Source organism: Actinia tenebrosa, unplaced genomic scaffold (assembly GCF_029948245.1).
Source record: "Actinia tenebrosa isolate PJP-AT-01 unplaced genomic scaffold, QUT_ActTen_1.0 PGA_scaffold8__29_contigs__length_14323225, whole genome shotgun sequence".
Classification (NCBI taxonomy): Eukaryota; Metazoa; Cnidaria; class Anthozoa; order Actiniaria; family Actiniidae; genus Actinia; species Actinia tenebrosa.
In genome coordinates this window covers 9,943,203-9,965,185 of record NW_028292585.1, presented here as the reverse complement: position 1 = coordinate 9,965,185, position 21,983 = coordinate 9,943,203, and the positions used below count along the sequence as shown (strand labels likewise).

The 21,983-nt window shown below is 35.6% G+C and overlaps 1 protein-coding gene and 2 long non-coding RNA genes across 3 annotated transcripts; 2 read left to right on the top strand and 1 right to left on the bottom strand.

Annotated features, from left to right (window-relative positions):
- The first annotated feature begins 7,640 nt into the window (after positions 1–7,640).
- On the top strand, positions 7,641–11,237 carry LOC116305404 (uncharacterized). Its single transcript, XR_004198168.2, has 3 exons — positions 7,641–7,743; positions 8,171–8,596; positions 10,688–11,237. It is a non-coding gene; the product is annotated as an uncharacterized LOC116305404 (long non-coding RNA).
- Positions 11,238–13,342: 2,105 nt separating this feature from the next.
- LOC148905137 (uncharacterized) lies at positions 13,343–14,827 on the bottom strand. Its single transcript, XM_089024335.1, has 3 exons — positions 14,317–14,827; positions 13,839–13,926; positions 13,343–13,592 (listed from the first exon to the last, which is right to left on the bottom strand). The coding sequence occupies exons 1-3, from the start codon at positions 14,714–14,716 to the stop codon at positions 13,343–13,345; spliced, it is 738 nt and encodes a 245-aa protein (XP_088880461.1). The 5' UTR covers positions 14,717–14,827.
- A 2,290-nt stretch (positions 14,828–17,117) lies between these two features.
- LOC116305407 (uncharacterized) lies at positions 17,118–21,755 on the top strand. Its single transcript, XR_004198169.1, has 2 exons — positions 17,118–17,333; positions 21,299–21,755. It is a non-coding gene; the product is annotated as an uncharacterized LOC116305407 (long non-coding RNA).
- Positions 21,756–21,983: the final 228 nt, after the last annotated feature.

Below are 21,983 nucleotides of genomic sequence, written 5' to 3'. Positions count from 1 at the left end.
GTAGTTTGGTAGCCCCTGTAGTCCTTGTAGTTTTTGTAGTTTGGTAGCCCCGCTAGTCCTTGTAGTTTTTGTAGTTTGGTAGCCCCTGTGGTCCTTGTAGTTTTTGTATGTTTGGTAGCCCCTGTGGTCCTTGTAGTTTTTGTAGTTTGGTAGCCCCTGTAGTCCTTGTAGTTTTTGTAGTTTGGTAGCCCCGCTAGTCCTTGTAGTTTTTGTATGTTTGGTAGCCCCTGTGGTCCTTGTAATTTTTGTATGTTTGGTAGCCCCTGTGGTCCTTGTAATTTTTGTATGTTTGGTAGCCCCTAAAGTCCTTGTAGTTTTGTAGTTTGGTAGCCCCTGTAGTCCTTGTAGTTTTTGTATGTTTGGTAGCCCCTGTAGTCCTTGTAGTTTCATTGTAGTTTGGTAGCCCCTGTAGTCCTTGTAGTTTTTGTAGTTTGGTTGCCCCTGTAGTCCTTGTAGTTTTTGTAAGTTTGATAGCCCCTGTAGTCCTTGTAGTTTTTGTATGTTTGATAGCCCCTGTAGTCCTTGTAGTTTTTGTATGTTTGGTAGCCCCTGTAGTCCTTGTAGGTTTTCTAGTTCCCGTAGTTTGGTAGCTACTGTAGTTCTTGTAATTTTGTAGTTCCTGTAGTTTGGTGGCCCGTGAAGTCCTTTTAGTTTTTGTAGTTTCTGTAGACTATTAGCCCCTGTAATCATTGTAGTTTTTGTAGTCTCTGTAGTCTGTTAGCCTTTGTAGCTGCTCTAGTTTTTGTGGTTCTTATACTTTATCGGTCCCTGTACATTTATTCTCTGTAGTTTTTGTTGTTCTGTAGTTTGGTAGCCCCGCGCTAGTCCTTGTAGTTTTGTAGTTTTGTAGTTTAGTAGCCCCCCTACTCCTTTAGTTTCTGTAGTTTGGTAACCCCTGTAGCTCCTGTAGATTTTGTAGGTCTTGATCTTTATCCGCCCCTGTACATGTATTCCTTGTAGTTTTTGTAGTTCCTGCAGTTTGGTAGCCCCTATAGTTTGTGAGTTTTTTTGTGCTGGGCCTATGGGCACAGTACATTTGTTTTTGGTGAATTAGGTATGATCAGAATTTAGTTTTACGAACATGAGACCTATATCGAAGATGCCATTGGTGGACCTCGTCATGATTGACATTGGTGAAACACGAGGTGAAAATGCACGTCGAGATCTGGAAGATCGGGACACGGAGGAGTTGAAAGAGATTGAACATATATACAATGTGGTTTTCGTGGTAAGTTTTTTAAACATAAAGTGCGATTCTTGTTTTTTGATACAACTCGAATTAGTCGGGTGCGGGCCAGGAATTTCTACTGCGTCATTGATCTAAAATAGTACTCGCACGAGTTATATGTTATTGTATTAACTAAAGTAATGATTTTTGTTTTGGTTAGCTAAACGTATCTATTTCTAGTCGAATATTTTTTTAATGAAAAAAGGGATTTTCATGCCGAAACCTTCAATGAGTGGGTGGATGAGGAATCTGTTACTGCGTCATAATTTACATAAAAGAGTACTCACACGAGTCTTATATTAGTTTATTTATAGATCCTTTCACGGTTTCCGACGCCATATTGTTTGGGGGGCAAATTTACTAAGAAGCGTAGGGAAAGAGACAGTGACGTTTTTCGCAATATTTCCATTCTGAGGTTACCCTGCGAGCAGAGTCTCCTTTACCTTCCCCCGAGAGAGAGAAAGGAAAGAGTCTTCTTTCCTTTCTCTCATTCGGGGGAAGGTAAATTTTCGAGACCAAATCTTTTTCTGTAGATGGAGAATCCTCTGTTCAATGTTTTGTGTGGTGTTTTTGTGCCGATCATGAGCCACCATAACACTGGTTCTCAGAGAGACGGAGGCTTGCTTTGGGGTTTGCGACCAAGACTCGTTTATGCTGATTCAATTTGACCGTAAAAAAATCTTGCCTCGAAAAAAAGTCTCTCTTCTATCAGCATTACAAAATATTCTATTTTAGTCAAACCGAATCCACGGACTTTCTTCTGTCTTACAATGACTAAATCCCAAATAGTCTTCTACTCTATTCAAAGTATCCAATGTGCCCAGCACATTTGACACGTTTTCCCGTGTCAAAACGTGTTATTTCTGTAGTTTGGTATCTCCTGTAGTTGCTGTAGTTTTTGTACTTTCTGAATCATCAATTTCTTTTTCATAGGTAGTCAGCCAATGAGAGCGCGCGTTAGGCCCTGGCTAAACAAGGAAACAAGTTTGCAGAAACATGTTTCCCGCGCGCATGGTCCCCGATGATTCCAAGTTTAGCCACATGCGAAACATTGCTACGTGCAAACAAATTTGCTTCCAAGACGCAAAAATGTTTCTGCTGTACGGCAGAAACATTCCATGCTTCCAAGACGCATGGAAACAATGTTAGCCAGGGACTTACTGAGACTACTAAATAACACTTTATTAACTTTTGGAAAACTTACTGGAAAAGTAAAAAAAGATTTAAATAATCACAAAACTTTTTCTTACGGATTTTAGATTTTAAAACATACATTTACATGATTTATGCATTTAGAACGGCTCATGTGAGGAGCGACATTTTACCCAAAGTCCATCTACAGTTTGTTTTTTTTTTTTGTTTTTTTTTTTTTTTCCGACTGACCAAGTCATGAAGATTGACTTTAGTCGGTCCAAATTTAATTGGGCTGAACGTCGAATATGATCTTATTTCGCACAATTAAGTTCGGCTCATGCAAATTTCGACTTTTGACCTTTGGCTTAGAAGGTATGCTTAGGAAGCTATTCGTGTGCCGACTTTGCAGCAGGGCCAAGCGTATAATAAGTGTGTATAGTTTTTAAGAAGTTTTCCCTGTCATCATTTGGGAAAACAAAACCTTCATGAAATACATCAGATTCCAGCCTACTTTCTAGGCTATCCGCTCTTCATCACGTTTTTTAGCATAAGTATACAATTTATAAATAAACGATTTTTTTTACATTTGCTGACGAGAAGATACAATCGCAAGCAAATGTGATTTGCCTTATTACCAACGAAGAGTTTGTTAAGTGTAGGCGTTTTCAGGGCTCTGCCTCGGGGCTAGGTCGATATGCGTATATTTTCAAAGGCTTTATTCAACGTGGTTCGTCCATCAATCACATATTTCCTTCGTAATCGTTTACACGTTCACACGAATATAGGTTCGCAAAAATACACGATTCGCTGTAGAATCAAAAACTTATGGTCATCAAAATGTCAATAAACTTCTAACAAACTCAAAAACTTAACTTACACATTTTTATGGCTGTCCCGAGGGGATTCTAGGACAGTTTCGAACTCCTTCCGTTATAACAGTCAACTCCTCTCTCTCAACTCCTCACTTCCACTCGCCCCCGGGCCCTACGAAACAGCACTTCCCCAGGAAGCCCGCGGCCAAATATTATACGTCGCAACATTAAGGAAATGCTTTATTTCTTTTTTTCTAAGCAGTTTTCACAGATTACCTCACTCCATAAAAGGGAGTGTGCATTGTTTGGTTTCGAAAAGCCTGTTAATTTGTTGTTTTTTTGTGTGTGTAAACTGGGTATCTTCTCAAACGAAGTTAGTCTCGTTTTTGAGGCCCGTGCTAATTTTTAAGCGGGGAAAAGTTATCTCTTTTAATAACTTGAACTAAGCAATTTCTTTCAATGATGTGACGCGACAAAGAATTGGCTGTTGCACATAGTTTCATAGAAAAAATATATAGATAATCAATTAACTTTGAATGCATTTTCTTACTTTTAAAACACTCTCTTTCTCAACTTTATTACTTCGTTGGCACATTCAGATTCCAATAGTTATAATTTAAACTAGTGAATTCTCACTTTCTTAATATTATTGTCTTATACGCACTATGTGTATTTTAGCCTTTAGTTTCGTTGTTACTGACAACTTCTTCAGTTCAAATTCCCTTTTTAAGAATAAACACTAGGTCTCAATATTTACGTCACTGATAAGTATGACTAGTTAACATAATTTTAGGCACTACCTAAAAGCGGAGCTCTAGAGGCACACTGAGCCCAATTTAGAGAAAACTGAAAAGTGAAAATAAAATTGGGAAAGAAATCCTCAATAGAAAAAAAAAAAAATGAAGATAAATTTAAGAGTAAGTCTCCAATAATGAAAATGTACATCGCTTTGATCGCGCAAGCTTATTTTCAACCTTAATTATTTATACTCTCTCGCTTAGGAATTTTCTCACATGTACGCTCCCACCACCAGCCACCCCAGTTTTGTTTTCTGAAATAAAAATCATTCGACAAAATTTTCAAAAGACAAGAAAGACAAGGCCTTACAAGAACGTATCAACAACTAAACCATCAACAACACAAACATACGCCCATTTGTATAATCATACTAGCTGGAAAAGCTAAATAGATGGCTATATTTGGTGTAATATGTATTCCTTATTATATTTCATTGAATATTTGAATAAATTATTGACTTTGTACAATATTTTATGTCTCTGATACAATAGAAGATAAATAAGACCAAGTGAGTTTTACTTCTCATTTGATATCTTGCATCTCATTTTAACAAATCGCACATAGATTTCCATTGTCTGTCCTCTTATTGATCATAGATGACGTCTTAAAATGTTCAAAACTAAAGTGGAACCACGAGCGCAGCGAGAATTGCGAAATGTTTACAAAATAAAATAAGCGAAAAGTTTTTCGAAAATTTGTCATTCAAGGAAAGCAAGGCGATAGACCAAACAGCTCCGATTATGGTGAGCTTTTCAATATTTTCGCTAAGATAGTTAGTTTTCATGATCATTAGAGTACAGAAAGTAAGACGAAGGTTTTTCGGTTATTTACTTTTGAAAACTTCAAAGGTTATTTTATAACTTACAAAAGTTTTTTTCATAAAACACGTCAACATTTCACAACCAAACTTCCTACACTGTGATTGGCTAATTTTGACTGTTCTTTGACAGCCACTGTGAAAGAATGCTTGCTATTGGTCAAAACTTTTGACATTTACTTATAAATGGCTTTTTTAGTCGAAAAGAGTTTGAGTCAGAACTCAAAGGTTCTAAAAAACGAAGCTTACTAATAAGTTCAGCTAAGAAAAGCAATGTCAATTTCGCTTGACAACATAGACATTCACGTTCTGGATGGAGCAGCCATTGAAGATCGACTCTGGAATGGAGTTAATGGCCATCTCAGACTGTACAACCTGTACAGAAGTGGAAGCAGACGAAACAGCCCTGGGATCTCGATCAAGCCTTCTACTCTCGCCCTCTGAATCGGTCAATGCACTGGAAATCACGTCCGAGCAGGTCTTTAGTTGCTGAACCGATGGTCTTCTGTTATAAGAAAGAATACTCTGTTCATTGGTATGTCCAGAGATGCTCATTATGTGACGAGTCGGGATTCCAGCATTTGACCACATGGTGATAGCTGTTGCTCTGACGCTGTGGTTCGTGTAGACTTTTGACAAGCCGGCTCCGATAGAGATTGACTTCATCATATCACCCAACTTGTTGACACCTAGAGGCTTGTTTTCATACCACACTGGGTCCTCTGGTGTAAAGATTGGCACTGGTCTTTGAAAGAACATTTGTTGTTTGGGGTTAAGTTTGGAAAGATAGTACTTCAGGCACCACAGCAAATCGCCAGTTTCACCTGTTGAATACAACCGTGTTTTTATACATTTATACATATATCTAATGAGATGCAAGATATCAAATGAAATGCAAAACTGAAAAAGTAACCTATTTGGTCTTCCTTATCTTCTATAGTATCATAGACATAAGTATTGCACAAACTCAAGTTTAAAATACTTTTCACAAAATGGTGTGGCTAAGCAATCGTATTTACGAATGTTTTAATTTATGCATCTCATTTGATATCTTGCATCTCATTAGATATTAGTATAAATGTGTACTACAACCTTTCTGCAATCAAATGCGTATATATATAAATATATATATATACACTTGATTGCAGAAAGGTTTTAGTATATATATATATATATATATAACAAAGTATGTAATGTGGTCTATACTGTTGAAACAGTGCTCGATGCGTAGGGATGCAGAGCAATAGATATATAGTAAAGATTGGATTAAAGACGAGACATGTTCACTGAGACAGTGAACATGTCTCGTCTTTAATCCAATCTTTACTATATATATATATATATATATATATATATATACACACACACACACTTGATTGCAGAAACGTTGTAGTATACATTTATACAAATATCTAATGAGATGCAAGATATCAAATGAGACATATAAAACTAGCTATGTACGTACAGGTCAAAACATGTCAAAATGATTCCTTAGAGTACCAATCTTACTACTTCTACGGCTTAAAGCCAGAAACGAAATCAAGATACACCTACAACCTTCAAGATCCCCCAAGCTTAAACATTTTGATTGCAGCCCAGTCAAAACAGATATTACCAGAAATGACATACAATTAAAGTAGGCTAGCGTCTAACTTTGCGCGGACTTTTTAATGTTGGTGTACTGGTGTATTGGTAGAATTTACCAACCCTCGAGTTAACGCTACACGATATGGGAAACACTCTTTGAGTTACTTTGGCCCCTACCCCTGGCAAAATAATAAAGCAGGAAGACAAACAAGTCCAATTGAAAACTTTTAAAACAAAGACCTGACTGACTGATCGAAAATGACTGAACATGTGACATTCAGCAAATAATCTTGCTCTTACTCCCTTCTTAACAAAGACACTTCGCAGAATTTTACAAGATTAAAAATGTACTAACAATAATTCCCTCTATGTTAAGTATTAATCACTATTATTAATCATTAATCAGTTATTACTTTTATTTTTACTTTTCTCATTTTTTACTCTTCTCTCTTTTTTATTTATTTATTTATTTATTTTTTGTCGTTTTTCTTGTGTCCCCAATTTAATAATAATAATGATAGTAATAATATTTTCATTTTTATTATTACTATTATTTCAATTTTTTTATTTTTATCGTATTGGTTTATTGGAGTATTGGTCGTACCACTTGTATAACTGGTACAAGGTCTCGACAGGTGTCTAGTGATCAATGTTTTCAAGCGATGATTCAAATTTAATGAGAGGCATAAATGTATTGGGTTCAAAATATAGGCTTCCTTAAGAAAATGCTCACAGGACAGGGGATCGATCCTTGTCTTTTATCGGACCAGCATGAAACGATGAAGGAAAAAAGGTCAGTTAAGACATTTCTGAAACCAAGGATATTAAATTCTAATGTGAACATAGATCATTATTGAAGCTTAATAATAATCATATAGCGTCGAATAATTCACTCACTTTTATTTCCAACACTTCTTTCCGAACTGTCAACGTTATTTTATTGCTTTGAGAACCTGATTAATGTGGTTTTGACAGGCAGCCAAATTACTTAAAGATTGTGAGATGAAGAACCTGCACGAATATAGGCTACTTTAATTAAGTTTAGATCAGATCATCTCATTTCTCTTGGATAATATCACGTTGCCTTTCAGTTTTCATTATCTATATTTGATTGTTATTAATTGTTTTCAAAGGCTCAAAAACCTTGTTTTCCTTTTGTATTTTAGATAGTGGTTCATTTATACAAATAAGTTCACGAACCAAGCAGTGTTGTTCAATTTCAGTAAAACAATTCTGGTTTGACTTAACAAACACAATTTCTCTTCAGTATTTGTTTGATCAAGACGCGGTGGTTCTGCGAGGGGATGACTCAATATTTTAGCGTCCCCCTGAGGAAAGAAAGACATCTTGCTAAAACCAGCTGCTTGGTGCGTAGTTTTAAAACGTTTTAAAGCCAACTTATGAAAATATCCATGTTTTTCTATCCATTTGTTTTCCAGGATTAATACTTTAAATCATTGTTTATATTTATTTTGATTACTTCATTCCAAAAAAAAGTATCATAAATATTTAAGACCAAATATTTTAAATACGATTTATTTATGCATACCTCGAGGTTTCATAGAGCAATGCTCAAACCTTTTTTCCTGATAAGGTTGTTTAACGTGTCAAGGATGTGACAGCAATACTTCCTGAAGGCAGGAGGCATCAAAACGTTTGTGATGACCACTCAATATATCTAGAATGATATATAACAAACTTGTGCTATATTTTAGACTGTGTACTTGATTAACCTTCAAGAAACCAAGAACAACCATCATAAAAAAATTAAAAATATATCATAATTCATCTTAGATAAAGTCAAGTGTCAAGCGTCGCTATCATTCAAAAGTGTACTGTTATCTCTGGCCCACGAGATATTCATACAGGAATATTGCCAATAGGAAGGAAGAGCCAGGTGAAATTCGGCAATGATTTATTAATATCCGCTACAAAAGATACCACATCGGCAGAGGGCGCCAGTATTATCCTATAAAAGATCTCAAACAACCAGGCTCTCACCATATTACCTTCTGGAGTTTTCAAGAGAAAAAAAGGCGCGCCGAAGCTTTCTAATCAACAGCCTTTTTAAGACCACATATCAGACAAAGAATGAGGAACTGCAGTGTCATTTTTGTTTCTGTTTTTGCTCTCTTTATACTAGTGAGTCAAGTCAGGTGTTTTATGCCTCATATTTTTCAAACTCCATCACCTAGCAAGGATCGAAGAAGTGAAATTATGGTGAGTATACATATATCATGGGATATTTTTAAAAAACCTAAAAAGCAGTCCGCAAGAATAAAATAGTTTCAAGCATTTAAGTAATGTAAGTCATAATTCTTCGACCACATTTTAAACGCCTAAAAGAACCAACAGTCATGATACTCCTATTTGACCAAATGATTTAAAGCTAATAGGATTGGAGGGAATTAAATTGTAATCATGCTTAAACGTGACTGACTTAAGGTACTAAAAAAACTAAGGCATACAGTAAATACATTGCCACACCTATGTCTATAAGTTCCAATAAGAGGCCGCCCGGTATAGTACTATATTTAGAAGAGTCACTTATAAAGCGTTTACTGCGCAATAAATTAGATTTAAAGTTTATAGCTTATTCAGTTTTCTATGAAATTTTAACGGGTAATCCTCTACCGTGAGACAGCTTTTTCTTAATTACATGGGATAACATAATAATAATCCATAAATTAAGTAGTCCAAGGGTGTTTCCAAGTGTAATATTTTTTTCCTTTCCGTTTCTTTCCTTTCTCGATATGTAGGACCATATTACTACCTGAAAGGGACCAAGACAGAATTATAAGAAAAGTAGTTTGTTGGTACGATACTCGAAACCCAGTTAATAAAAGAGTGAATAAGCAGTAACTATACCGTTAGAATAATCCTAATTCCTTAGAGGTCTTCAACCCCTTATCTCACGTAGTACGGATGTCTCTTTTAATGGCCAGGGCCGCTTTTTTAAATTGTAGGATGTCCCATTTGCTTGTTTTGTCAATTGTCCTTGTGTTTGCATGCACAAGCTGTAGGTAAAGTTCACGGGGAGAGAATGGCTAGTTGTTTAGGTGTTGTTTGAAAAACCTCCTCTCTGTTCCAAAATATCTCTAAAGATGGATGAAACAATGACATGCTTAGCAAGTTACTATCCCAACCATGTTCCGCCGTACTTACGCTCAAATTATGTTCTGTCAGTTTTTTCCATGTAGGAAACGCTGCGGCCCAGACAGATGAACTCGTACGCGTGCACCACGTTTGCTCTGTAGAGGGAGGTGTAAGATTCTTACTATTAGCGCAAAAAGTTATTTTTTTTGTGTCATATACGTTCTTGAAATCCACATAAATGTCTTTATTGAAACTACTATCCACTTTCTTTTATTAAGTGGTTTTGCAACGAAAAATCTTATTTGCAGACAAGTGAAGGCGGTTTTTAAAAAAATATATCATGTTTATTAGATCTGCTCGTAGGGCCATAAAAGTTCTAGATTCAAGATGTGAAATGTAAGGAAACAGAAAGTTGATAAAAAAATGTAGGCGAAACGTACTTCAATATTAATCAACTTTTTTTTCTTCGAAACGGCGATTATCATCAGGACCTACATCTCCTTCAAATGTCAAATCCTTTTTTCAAAACCAAAGCAAAACAAAAAAAACTGTATTTGGTTTTGAGAAGAATAAAAAAGATAGCAGTCAATAGAGCTTTCAATCATTTTAAAGACGGGGAGTAAGAATACAAGCCATAATAAAAAAAGGCGTGATTCTATTTAACATTTGAATCATTAGAAGGGCTGCGTGGTATAGTAACTAAAAAACTCTTTCCTCTTGTTTCTTGACCTTATCGTCTTAGTTTTATCAGAAGCTTAAGAAAGAAAAATACAAACACCAAACCTTGCTACCCTTAGGGAAAGGCGGAAAAGGCTGTTTTTATATATCAGATCATATACTATATGGATCATCATATTTGATCTTTACTAACTGCGCACTGAAAAAATCTTATCTTCAGCTGACAACAGAGTTTTGTTTTCGAACTGAAGATTCATAGTTTCAGAAGCCTGATTTTTTATATGAAGCCTTGATATGAAGATCTTTAATTTAAAGTCCCATTTTTTGGCAATTCTTATCCCACTGCTGTCTTATTATCAATACAGAAGGTAGCTTCTTAATCTATCGTACTGAGGTTTGTGATTGTGGTACATCATAGTGTCCAAATCAAATTTTGTCAATATGCTATAAAAACGATTTGTGAACAGAACACATTTCTATTGGGCTTCTACTTGCTTTTCCGGTAATGTTTTTTGTTTTGTTTTGTTTTGTTATTAGATGAAGAGGACAATTCGCGACTTTTGCAGTACAGCCAAATTATACTGTGAAACGAAGACAAAGGAGTTTGACTGGAAATCAACCAACAATGGCCGGGAAGAATACGTTCGTTAGAATTAATGCTGATGCACAGAAAACAAGAGCAGTTTGAAATTAAATATATGATTTCGAAGAAGACCTAAATAAAGTATTCAAATAGTTTCTTATTGTTCTTTGATGTAAAAACCGTGTGGTCAATTGGTCATGACGGGTTCTAATATGTTGTGATTATTTATGTATCTTTAATGACAACTATTAAAATATTTTTCTTACAAGAAACAAAAATTTTATCGGTTTTGAAATTGCACAGTACGTGGAATTAATGGAATCAATTCATCAATTACTACTATCTTACCTAAAGGTGGGTGAAAGTCACTGTTTTTTCCCCATTAAGTATATGGCTACACTAGGAATCAAAGGACCTACTTTGTCATCTAAATAAACTAAAGTGATTTTGCAAAATATTGTTACGTTAGCAATTGATAGATATCAATAAAAGTAGAAGACTTCACAGCTTGTTTATAAGGGGGCAGAATGGTGAAGGACAACAAGATTTTGGGCTCATTTTAGCCATCATATTCCGTTGTTTTTTAGCTTTCAGTAAAAACGCACAAACAATTACAACGCAAACGTACAAAGCTTTTTAAAAGAAGCCATTGTCAGTTACTTTTGAAAATAAATTTATCGTTCCCGTTCTCACAGAACACTAAAAAATTACCCAATAATGTCGTAGCATTTAACTTTTATGTTGAAAAATAGGAATATGAAATGTTATCGTGCTACAAGTGTGGCCTTGTACATAGCCTTCGCGTTCAAACAGAATTATGCACAAATTATGTGATTTTGGATCATCCCATCGCCGGATATTTTAATAAATTATTTGCTTTAGAGCTTTAAGAGTTTGAAGAAATGAAATGCGTTTTCTCTTGATATTTTGCCTATAAAATCATTTAATGACGACGTCATCACAATATATAAACGCTTGTGCATTTGCGTAGAAAGGGTACGAGCGGACAATGCCCACAAAGGTCCTTCAGGGCGTTGGTATGTTTCTTGAAGTATAATATAAATAGAAAGCATTTTTTTTTCAAGTTCTGTAGCGTTATTCGAAAAATTCGGTCAAGCTCATCCTTTATTTTTGGCTGGATCCGCCCCTGAAGTTAGGTTTCAAATTTCAGTTCATAATTATGTAGTGTTATAATAAATCTCTAGCAGATATCCACACCAGTATTTTCGGGACGGCATTCGGAGTGCTTAAATTAAACTTCAATACCATGCCAGAAAATTATTAAGGGATAAACGCTTGGTGGCAACACGTAAAAATGATATTCAAGGTTATGGTTTCTAGATGATACGTGATTTCAAAGACAAAAGACCGGCTCGAGTTTTCTGATGTCTTTTTCAACGTACTAAAGAAGTTGCATTTATTTAGAATTTTCAGAAAAACTGAATTTCTTTTAGAGTCCCGCGCTTTGTGACTGGTCGCGCGACCAGAGAGCTTGAAGCGATATCTACTGATCGAGTGGCGTGGATTATGAAGTTTGCCAATTAATATTTGCCAGAAGGGAAGTAATACTATACCGTATTTTTATCCTAAATTCTCCGATATGCAAGTTTTAACTACTTTTTTACTCGTGCCTAAGGCCCTTAGGCTTGGGGCACGAGTTTCAAAATGCAACGCGTATAGTTTTTTTTTTTGTTCGTAATCAAAGTCGAGATTCTTAGTCCCCCTCGCCTTCCCAAAGAGCCAGGCTCCACAGCTATGTTCTTGTATGTTAATAACACTTACGAAGGTACAAATTTAAGAGGCCGTCCGCGTAAGAACGGATAAGGCAAAATTTGACCCATCACCGATTTTCCTGATTTTCTTAGTAAAAGTCCACTATTATATGCAATGAACGATTATCACATTTATTTGGATCAATTCGGATTTTTAGGTACTTTACGAGACGGTTTTCGATGACACCTCAAAATTTGCAAATTCACCGTCGGGAAAGCTGCGATTAAGCTGTACATATCGGGCGCCGCCAAATTTTTTTACTAACTTAAATCAACTGAAAATTTTTACACATGAATTTTATAACTTTTGGTTATAATTAAAAGTTTTAACGATTAAATTTAATAAAATTTTCACTGAGATATGATTATTTAAATATATATACTAAAATTCCTAAACGCGTTAGGCGCTAAAATACCTGCAGTTGAAGGCGATTTTCTCGAAAGTGGGACCTAACCTAGAGTTTAGTCTATCATAGCTCAAATGCACTAACACCAGTCTACAAACTTATGAAATAAAATTTGTGGGTACTCTTGTTTACGCTCCGTACAAGAAGTCGGCAATTCATTAAATTTCGCCAGGTTAAGCAAAACCGATAACTGCCGGTGCGATGAAAAAAGACCAAGTTTGGAATCAAAACTAACTGAGTATATCAAACAAGTCATTAAATACCAGTTTTACCTTTAAGTAAGCATGTTGAGTCTTTTTAAACATTTTAAAAACGTTTTTTAAAACGATATTTATTTTTTATTGGTACGATATGCAAATTAGGTTCACAAATTTGCATCAAACAACATGAAAGCGTGAAGTTTTATTTTTTCCCTGTGAGCCATTTTTAATTAATTAATCTGTAAATCCAAAGGTTCTCGGGAACAAGATATATTTCTTGCGATGTCATCCATCGCTGTATTATAAACATTTAGGACATCTTTGCTTTTGGTGTTCCCGTATGCCATAGTATGGCCAATTCCTGGAGTCCAACATGGACTGAGCATGGGTGAATCAGGCGCCGATATTTCACGGCAAGGAGTTGTTTTCATATCTGCGGTATGTGCGCTTATCACCAAATTCGCGTAACATTTTGCGGCTCTAAAAGTAAATGAAAAGTAACATTAAAGTGTTAGCAAAAAGAATCAAATGTAAATTTTATGGGAATGAAAACGCAACATTGTAACCCATCTTTTGCAAGACTAGTAAGACTACTGAAACACCCCGTTTAACTCGCGGATTGCAAATCCGTGTATTGTTTGTTCCTTTCCTACTTAGTCAGGCAAAAAGGGAAAAGGAAGCAACCGGTTGTAAAATAATAGATATATTTCAACTTGTTAAACTAACCTTTGATGATCATCGAGATGGGCTGTCTTTATGTTTTTCTTAGCTTGAATACGCTCAGCATGTTTCTTACGGCAACAAGTACACACAGCTATGTATATATAAAACAAATTCTGAATCAAAAGATCATTTATAGCAAAGATCCGCCTATATTCAACTTAAGTATGTTATACTGGCATTATGTTGATCACTGGTTGTCCGATTAAATAACTGCAATTTATCCAATCTTTTGAATGCGTTAAAAAAGGGGGAAGGGGGGGGGGGGGGGGGGGGGGACGAAATTCAAGTTTGGGCCCCGAAACGCCAAACCAAAACCAACACAAACCGAAAAATAGCCCGCATTGCGTTTTACGTTCAGTTTAGTTTTTAGTTTTACGTTTTAGTTTGGGGGGTCTCATCCTACGCCCTTGATATACATTTGCTTAACTTTAAACTAAAAAAAGGCAGAGATGAGTGCATGTACATTAAAGATAATACTTACATGATCCGACAGCTGTAGATATACCAAATAAAAGGTGTATTTCTTCGGCCATTTGCCAATTTATAACGTGTCTTCCCGCCACGCTCGTAGTTTTACCAGAATGATTCGGGTATTGACAAGACTTCGGTGGTCGCCAGAATCTTCCTAAAAGATGCCTGTGCTTTGGACATATGGTCATGGATGCGACATGAGTTGATGATAAGCCTCTGATTCCAGCTCTCGCTAAAATCAATTCGCTTTCTGTAATATCTAAGCATTGGGACAAGTGACAGTTCACTAAATGAGCAGAAATACTAGCATTGCACTCTGATAGCAGCACATGTGCGTCAGTGCCCCTACTGGATCCACATTCCGTCTGTAAGATTTCGTAAAAAGAACAACGGGTCGGCAAAGAAGACATTTCTCAACATAATACATCATTAGTTAAAAGTAGCTCGAACAAATATGACAAGGCTTCACAAGGCTTAGCTTGCTACGTAATACCATTCAGTCTGGTTTTAATTAAAAGAAATCTACAAGTTTTAGTACAAATGAACAATGCTAGCAAATCATCAAAGAAAAGAGAGAAAAGTCGCAAAGACATATCCTGGTAAAAAAACTATTTCTGTTTTGATTGGAAACATAGGGTATATAATATAGGTTCACAAGTGGAAAAAACTTCACGCTTTCATGTTGTTTGATGCAAATTTGTGAACCTAATTTGCATATCGTACCAATAAAAAATAAATATCGTTTTAAAAAACGTTTTTAAAATGTTTAAAAAGACTCAACATGCTTACTTAAAGGTAAAACTGGTATTTAATGACTTGTTTGATATACTCAGTTAGTTTTGATTCCAAACTTGGTCTTTTTTCATCGCACCGGCAGTTATCGGTTTTGCTTAACCTGGCGAAATTTAATGAATTGCCGACTTCTTGTACGGAGCGTAAACAAGAGTACCCACAAATTTTATTTCATAAGTTTGTAGACTGGTGTTAGTGCATTTGAGCTATGATAGACTAAACTCTAGGTTAGGTCCCACTTTCGAGAAAATCGCCTTCAACTGCAGGTATTTTAGCGCCTAACGCGTTTAGGAATTTTAGTATATATATTTAAATAATCATATCTCAGTGAAAATTTTATTAAATTTAATCGTTAAAACTTTTAATTATAACCAAAAGTTATAAAATTCATGTGTAAAAATTTTCAGTTGATTTAAGTTAGTAAAAAAATGTGGCGGCGCCCGATATGTACAGCTTAATCGCAGCTTTCCCGACGGTGAATTTGCAAATTTTGAGGTGTCATCGAAAACCGTCTCGTAAAGTACCTAAAAATCCGAATTGATCCAAATAAATGTGATAATCGTTCATTGCATATAATAGTGGACTTTTACTAAGAAAATCAGGAAAATCGGTGATGGGTCAAATTTTGCCTTATCCGTTCTTACGCGGACGGCCTCTTAACCAACCAGAATTCGCTCCAATAAATAATCAGTAATTTACAGACTTGAATGAAGTCAAATGAAATAGTATTGTAAACCATTTTTTAAATAAAATATTCGCTTAGTTCACAGTGTAAAATAAAATGTTTCATGTGAAAACGTCATGAAGAAAGGTTCAATCGGCTTTATTTGTTTTGATCTGCAAACTGTGGTGTGTCAGACGCAAACGTTGACGGCAGCGGTATCATGTGACTCGTTTCAGTTTGAGAAACTCATTATAATGAAAAAAAAAATAGCCTGTGTGCATGGAAACCGCAAAATGAAATTTCGTCAGCAATACCATTTTTTGAGTATTAGTTTTGTTGTTGTTGTTGTTGTTGTTGTTGTTGTTGTTGTTGTTGTTGTTGTGATTTTTTGTTTTGTTATAAGGCTAATCGTACGTGATGATTATTATTGAATATAACTAGGGGCAACTACTGGACCATTGATTTGTTTTATTGACATACAGGGCATTATGTCAGTAATGATGAAAGAGACCAGAACAGCTAGCCCTAGGGGGGTGCAAACTGTGCAGCTTCCTGCAGTTTTGCTGCCCACCATGTCATATGAGCTGCAGGCGTTTACTTTACTTGCAGTGTGGGCGAGGTGCGAGACGGCATGATCGATAGCTGGCCGCTGTTAGTTAAGATTTGAAATGGAAGTGTGGGATGTGGCTGATTGTTTATTTAACTATCAATATTCAACCTTCAACCTATTATGAATTATGAATTGTTATTAATATTACCAAATAAAAATCCGGGCCGGCTAACTCAGTTTGTCCAAGAACAACCACGAAACTTAGACAGGCTCCTAAACACTCGTTTATCTTATCAAGTGTTTGTTTATATATTCCCATTTGAAATCACTTATGTATTTTGCACATGTAACGTTCCATAAATAAGTTATTCGTGTTTTTACAAAGGAATATTAAAATGCAGGCTGGCATATATTTTTTCTCATTGTGATCAAGCTTTACAGAATACCATAGGCCTACAACAATATTATTCAAATTTCACTGCTTCCTAAAATCCAGGGGGCATCAAGTGGATATGCTGCCGTTAGATTACTATCATCGGTTTGATTAGCTCAGTCAAATCACTAAGTCATCAAATATCAAAAAAAGCAACTAAGCTATCAAAGTTCATCTTGCAGATAATATTGAGTGTCAAGGGTCTCCTATCATAGTGCCCACGAGATATTCACACAGGAATATTGCCAATAGGAAGAAAGAAGCAGGTGAAATTCGGTAATGATTCATTAATATCCGCTGCAAAAGATACCACATCGGCAGAGGGCGTTCAAAACCCCAGTATAATCCTATAAAAGATCACACTGTTACATTTGTTTTGCAGTTTTACTTACAGGCCGTGTCTATAGGTTCCAACCAAACCAATACGCTACAAGGGTTACGGAAAACGGCTAAAGAATGAAAAATATTGCTTTCGTATTCGCTGTAGTTGTTGCACTTGCGCTGGCGGAAAAAGTGACTTCTCTTCATATGCATGTTCTTGCCAAAACACCAACACCCGTTTCTCGTCCTGGCCGACGTGAATATAAGGTAAATACTTTCAAATTTAAAATTAGATCTCTGGTAAACTCAAGCAAGGTGGGAAATGTAAATTTTTGACCACAATTCAAATTGGCGTGCAAGTAGGCCATTATATGGGATGCACAAAAACACCAACCCTTTTCTCTCAAAATGTACTGTTGCCATGGAAACGAGAATTTTTTTATGAGTCCTTAATTTACAAGTTTTGGAGTAAATTGGACCCAGTTGAAGGTAAAATTCAATGTTGTGTTTATCATACTGGTTACACTTGATTTCCTTCAAACGTTCGTCAAGTTACCGTGTTCGCAGACTAGGATAATTCTTTTTGCTAGCCAAGTTTGTTGTTAGGTATTCCTCTTTAACCACTAATACTTGTTTAGCTTATTGAATCTCTTTCGTTCTAATTTTCGAAGCTTAGATATAGTCAAATTATATTAAGGCCCTATCCACACTATGACGGATAAATTTGAATCCGAATTTTTATTTATTCGGTGGCCTACCGTCCACACTAGTTCGGGCGAATCCGGAACAATTCTTCACCGAAAACGATTTATTTCGAATAAGGTCTTCAGAGTGGAACAATTTGAAAACGCCGGCTAGCCGTATTAGTGTGGATTGTCATGGGAACACGGCGAGAAGGCTAAAAATTCACCGTGGGCTCAATTTCAGCTCCGATACACATGCTCAGATGTGCAATGAAGCGTTTTTTCCGCCTCTGATCGGGCTAGGGTGGACGCGAAACATTTTATCCGTTTTCATGTGTGGACGGAAAACTTTTTTTTCGGTTTCGGTGTGAAAGTTGTGGATTCAAATTTATCCGGCATCACTGTGGACGGGACCTTAGGATAATTTGTATTTCAGGCCTCATAAATTGACTAACCAAATACAAACGATGATCGTACTTGCAGAGATTTTGCACGATTTGGTAACTTCCATGTCTCAGAAAACTTCATACCAAGCCTCTAGAATAGAACTGTTCCACTTTTGAAGAACGATCAAAAAACGTTTTGACTAATTTAGTTTGCTACTTGAAGGCACGAATAATTAATGTACAAAATAATCAAATAGCAACGATTAGTATTTTTCTAAACTACAAAATACACTTTATAATTAACTTATGTGCAGAGTAAACGGAGGGTTATTTGCAATTTTCAATTATTCACTTTTTATTCTATTCACTAATTATTCAATATTTCAAGACATCTTCAAACCTACGGACTTAGCAAATGTACTTAATATTGCTTTTTTTAAGAGCAATTAAAATGATTATTCAAAGAAACTATATAAACGTACTTTTCAACCAACGGTCTTTCTGGTTTGAATCAGCCGTACGATATGAATATATTTACCACGTCCACCAACGGTCTTTCTGGTTTGAATCAGCTGTACGCTCTGAGTATTTACCGCGGCACTATCCGTGCCAAGCAGCGCCGGCGTCGCTTCGTTAACGATTACTCTCCTTTAATAAGTTAATCAAATTTACCTCCAGTACTATTAGTTTTGCTTTGGCGTCAAGCGGAATTCCTGTGTTGATTGCACGGACATACGTACGTACCGAATTGACGTTGTAGCGAAGCCATCAAAAATCAACTCAGTTCGGGAGCTCCGCTAATACTTTACACGTGGAATTACACGTGGTCTGTAATGGGAAATCATCGCACCAAGACGAATATTTAGGTCGTTCTTTCCAAACAGCATTGTTGACGCCGAATTTTGTTTATATCATCGAGTGCAACCAACATGACAGTCCCTTAATTTCAGTTTTAAGGTGCGGCTGACTACTTTGATAAATAATAAACAGAAAATTGAAAATCGAAACTTTTTTAACCTGAAATTTAATGTTGATTTCAAAAATGCAAAGAAAAATGGGATGTCCCGAGCTTTTTTTGAGATAATCACTCCGGAATGACATGCGTTTGTACAATTTTGGAAGAAAAATAGCGAAAATCAAGCTCTGTACAAAAAAAAAAAAAAACAAAAACAAAAAAAAAAAAAAAAAAAAAACCCCGTAAAACCAAAACTTCCACACGTATACTACTTATTCATTAGTAAACGCACACATTTGTAAACGAATATTGTCCGTCCACACGTAAATGGCCATCGTTTACAAATCATTTTCACCTGTCCACACGTAAGCAGTCATTGTTTACGAATCATTTCACAACTGGCCACACAACTGGTAAAACAATTATGATAATAATCATTATATACTGAATTAGTCTAACCCGCTAAAATGTTAAATTCCGTCTAAAATTTTCCTGAAGATATTGCTTTTTATTGCATTTCTTTCATTGACGGTCGCTGAAATGCTAGTCGATAATGAAGTAATGTTCAAAATTATAATACACTGTATTAAACTAATGAAAACGTATTTGCTTGTCAATTGTACACAATTACTTAAAGTGTATATGACACGAAAACATTCCATCATTTAAAATGTATAGTTTGTTAGTAATAATAAATATATCGTAACAAAATTTGTTTCAAAAGCTTATTTCTTGAGATATTTGCGAAAGTTAATCCCAATTTGTGACGTCATTTTGTTGACACGCACTCTAGATTCAGTAGTAATGTACTAAATATAAATTAACAACAAAAGACATATTTTAGTCAGCTTCATTTGATAGCTTACGTAGTACTCTTCCAATGTTGGGAAATTGAAAAGTGTACTACTTGGAATTAAGATTCTATATTCAAACATATTTCGCGTATTTGCAACTAAATCTGGAGACTTGTAAACAAAATGACGTCACAACTCGTGCTAAAAGATTTTGAATTTCTAGAGAAATACGTTTTTGGAACAAATTTAACCATGATATTCTTATTAATGCCAATAAACTACACATTCTTAACATTAAAATTTTTTCGTGTCATATACACTTTAAAAGTCAGTGACTGTACCTTAAACGAGATGTTGGCCAGCCGATCTGAAATACTATGAAAAAATGACGTCAATGCAAAACTGAGATGTTCAGTAATGAATGCGAAAGCCGGTTGATCATCGAAAAATTAAAACTTGCCCGCCATTGCAATAAAAATATGAGAATCGTAAATTATTGAGTCGCTGTTATCAACCACTTATTAATGTTATTACTGGGATGATTTTACTATTCTATTCTTTACTATTTCTTTACGGTTGTGAATCAACAGGTGCAAAACTCGGTATTTTGATTTCTCAAATGCATTAATAATTCATAAGCTTAGCAACCAATGGATGGGCACTTTTCGAATCACGTGGATGCGTTTTGTAACCTAATAAAAAAACATTCTCATCATTAGTGTTTGAAATATTTTCCTCACTAGTGTTTAAAATATTTCGTAATCTACGTATTTGTCGTGGGTGTCTCAAAATGTTGCTGGAAGAACTTCTCATCCACTTTCCACCCATTTGCTTTATTTCTCTACCTCTTTTCCCTCCATTAAGGTACTTACTTTTTTATACTTCTATCTACTATTTACTTATGTAATTACTTTTTTCTTTTTTTTTTACTTGGGCTTACGTAATGTCTCGAAACTGGGACCCTGGGCGTGATGGTCTAGTGGGTTACCAACTATGCCTACGAGGATTTTGCTGACACATATGGGTTGGATCTGGATCTGGATCTGGATCTGGTTGGATCTATATTGTATTAACGTTTTTTTTCATACAACTGCTCTACGTATATTGAATTAATATATAACACAATAAAAATAAGCAAACATCTTTTCCTGCATAATAAATTATTTTAATTAAAAAAAAATTTTTTTTTTTAATTTTAATTTTTTTTAGTTAAAACTCATTAGAGAAGCAACTCCAAAAACTTGTGCTTCGTGTTTCATTAGGGTTTCCAAACACTCGAAAACAATAAAAGCACAACGGCCTTGTGCTTTCAAATGTTTTCTCGTGTTTGGAAACTCGAATGAAACACTTGCACTCGTTTTTGAAAAATTACATCTCATACTCATGTATAAATTAATTATTTATTATTTTACAGATGGCGGGTAAGACGCTTGACTTTTGCAGTACAGCTAAATTATACTGTGAAAATGAAGAGCAGTTGAACTGGAAATCAAAGAATAATTACATGAAAGAACATGTTGTCTGAAACCGCTACCGCCTGATACAGACCTCTACTGATCAAAAGTGATATGGATTTGATTATTTGTCCTTGGCAATACTCCCACTTCGAGTTCGCCTTTGCTCAGTCTTAGCCTCGATTGAGTACAATTGTCTTTTTTTCTTTCATTATGGTCCATTGTATTGTAAGGAATGTACGCACTACGGAACAATATGAGTTGATTAAAATGCCACGGGTTTTGGTTGAAAAGGCGAATATTATAACGCACAACTGAGACTAAGGCTGACCAAAGAGAGCTCGAAACTGGAGTATTCCGCAAATGCTCAATATATGTACTTAAAAGCGAATAAAGAAACCACAATTTCTTAATGTCTTCACGTATATAACTTGGAATAATTAAGGTTAGCGGCCAAAGGTTTATTAACTTATCATCTTGAGGGCGCTCATTGGGATTCAAGGGACTTTTCCTGTTTGACGGAAAGTCTTTCAATCAGACTTTTTTATTGATGTCATTATTTTTCATGCAACTTTAGAAATATCTACATTTCGGTCTTTACAATATGCTAAGTTTTAGCGAAGCTCCAGCGATGGCCGAAGGGAG

Coding starts and splice junctions, on each gene's coding strand:
- LOC148905137 (XM_089024335.1), bottom strand. CDS start 14,716: ATGTCTTCTTTGCCGACCCGTTGTTCTTTTTACGAAATCTTACAGACG. Junction 13,927..14,316: donor ATCTACAGCTGTCGGATCAT/GTAAGTATTATC, acceptor ATATATACATAG/CTGTGTGTACTTGTTGCCGT. Junction 13,593..13,838: donor CATCTCGATGATCATCAAAG/GTTAGTTTAACA, acceptor ATTTACTTTTAG/AGCCGCAAAATGTTACGCGA.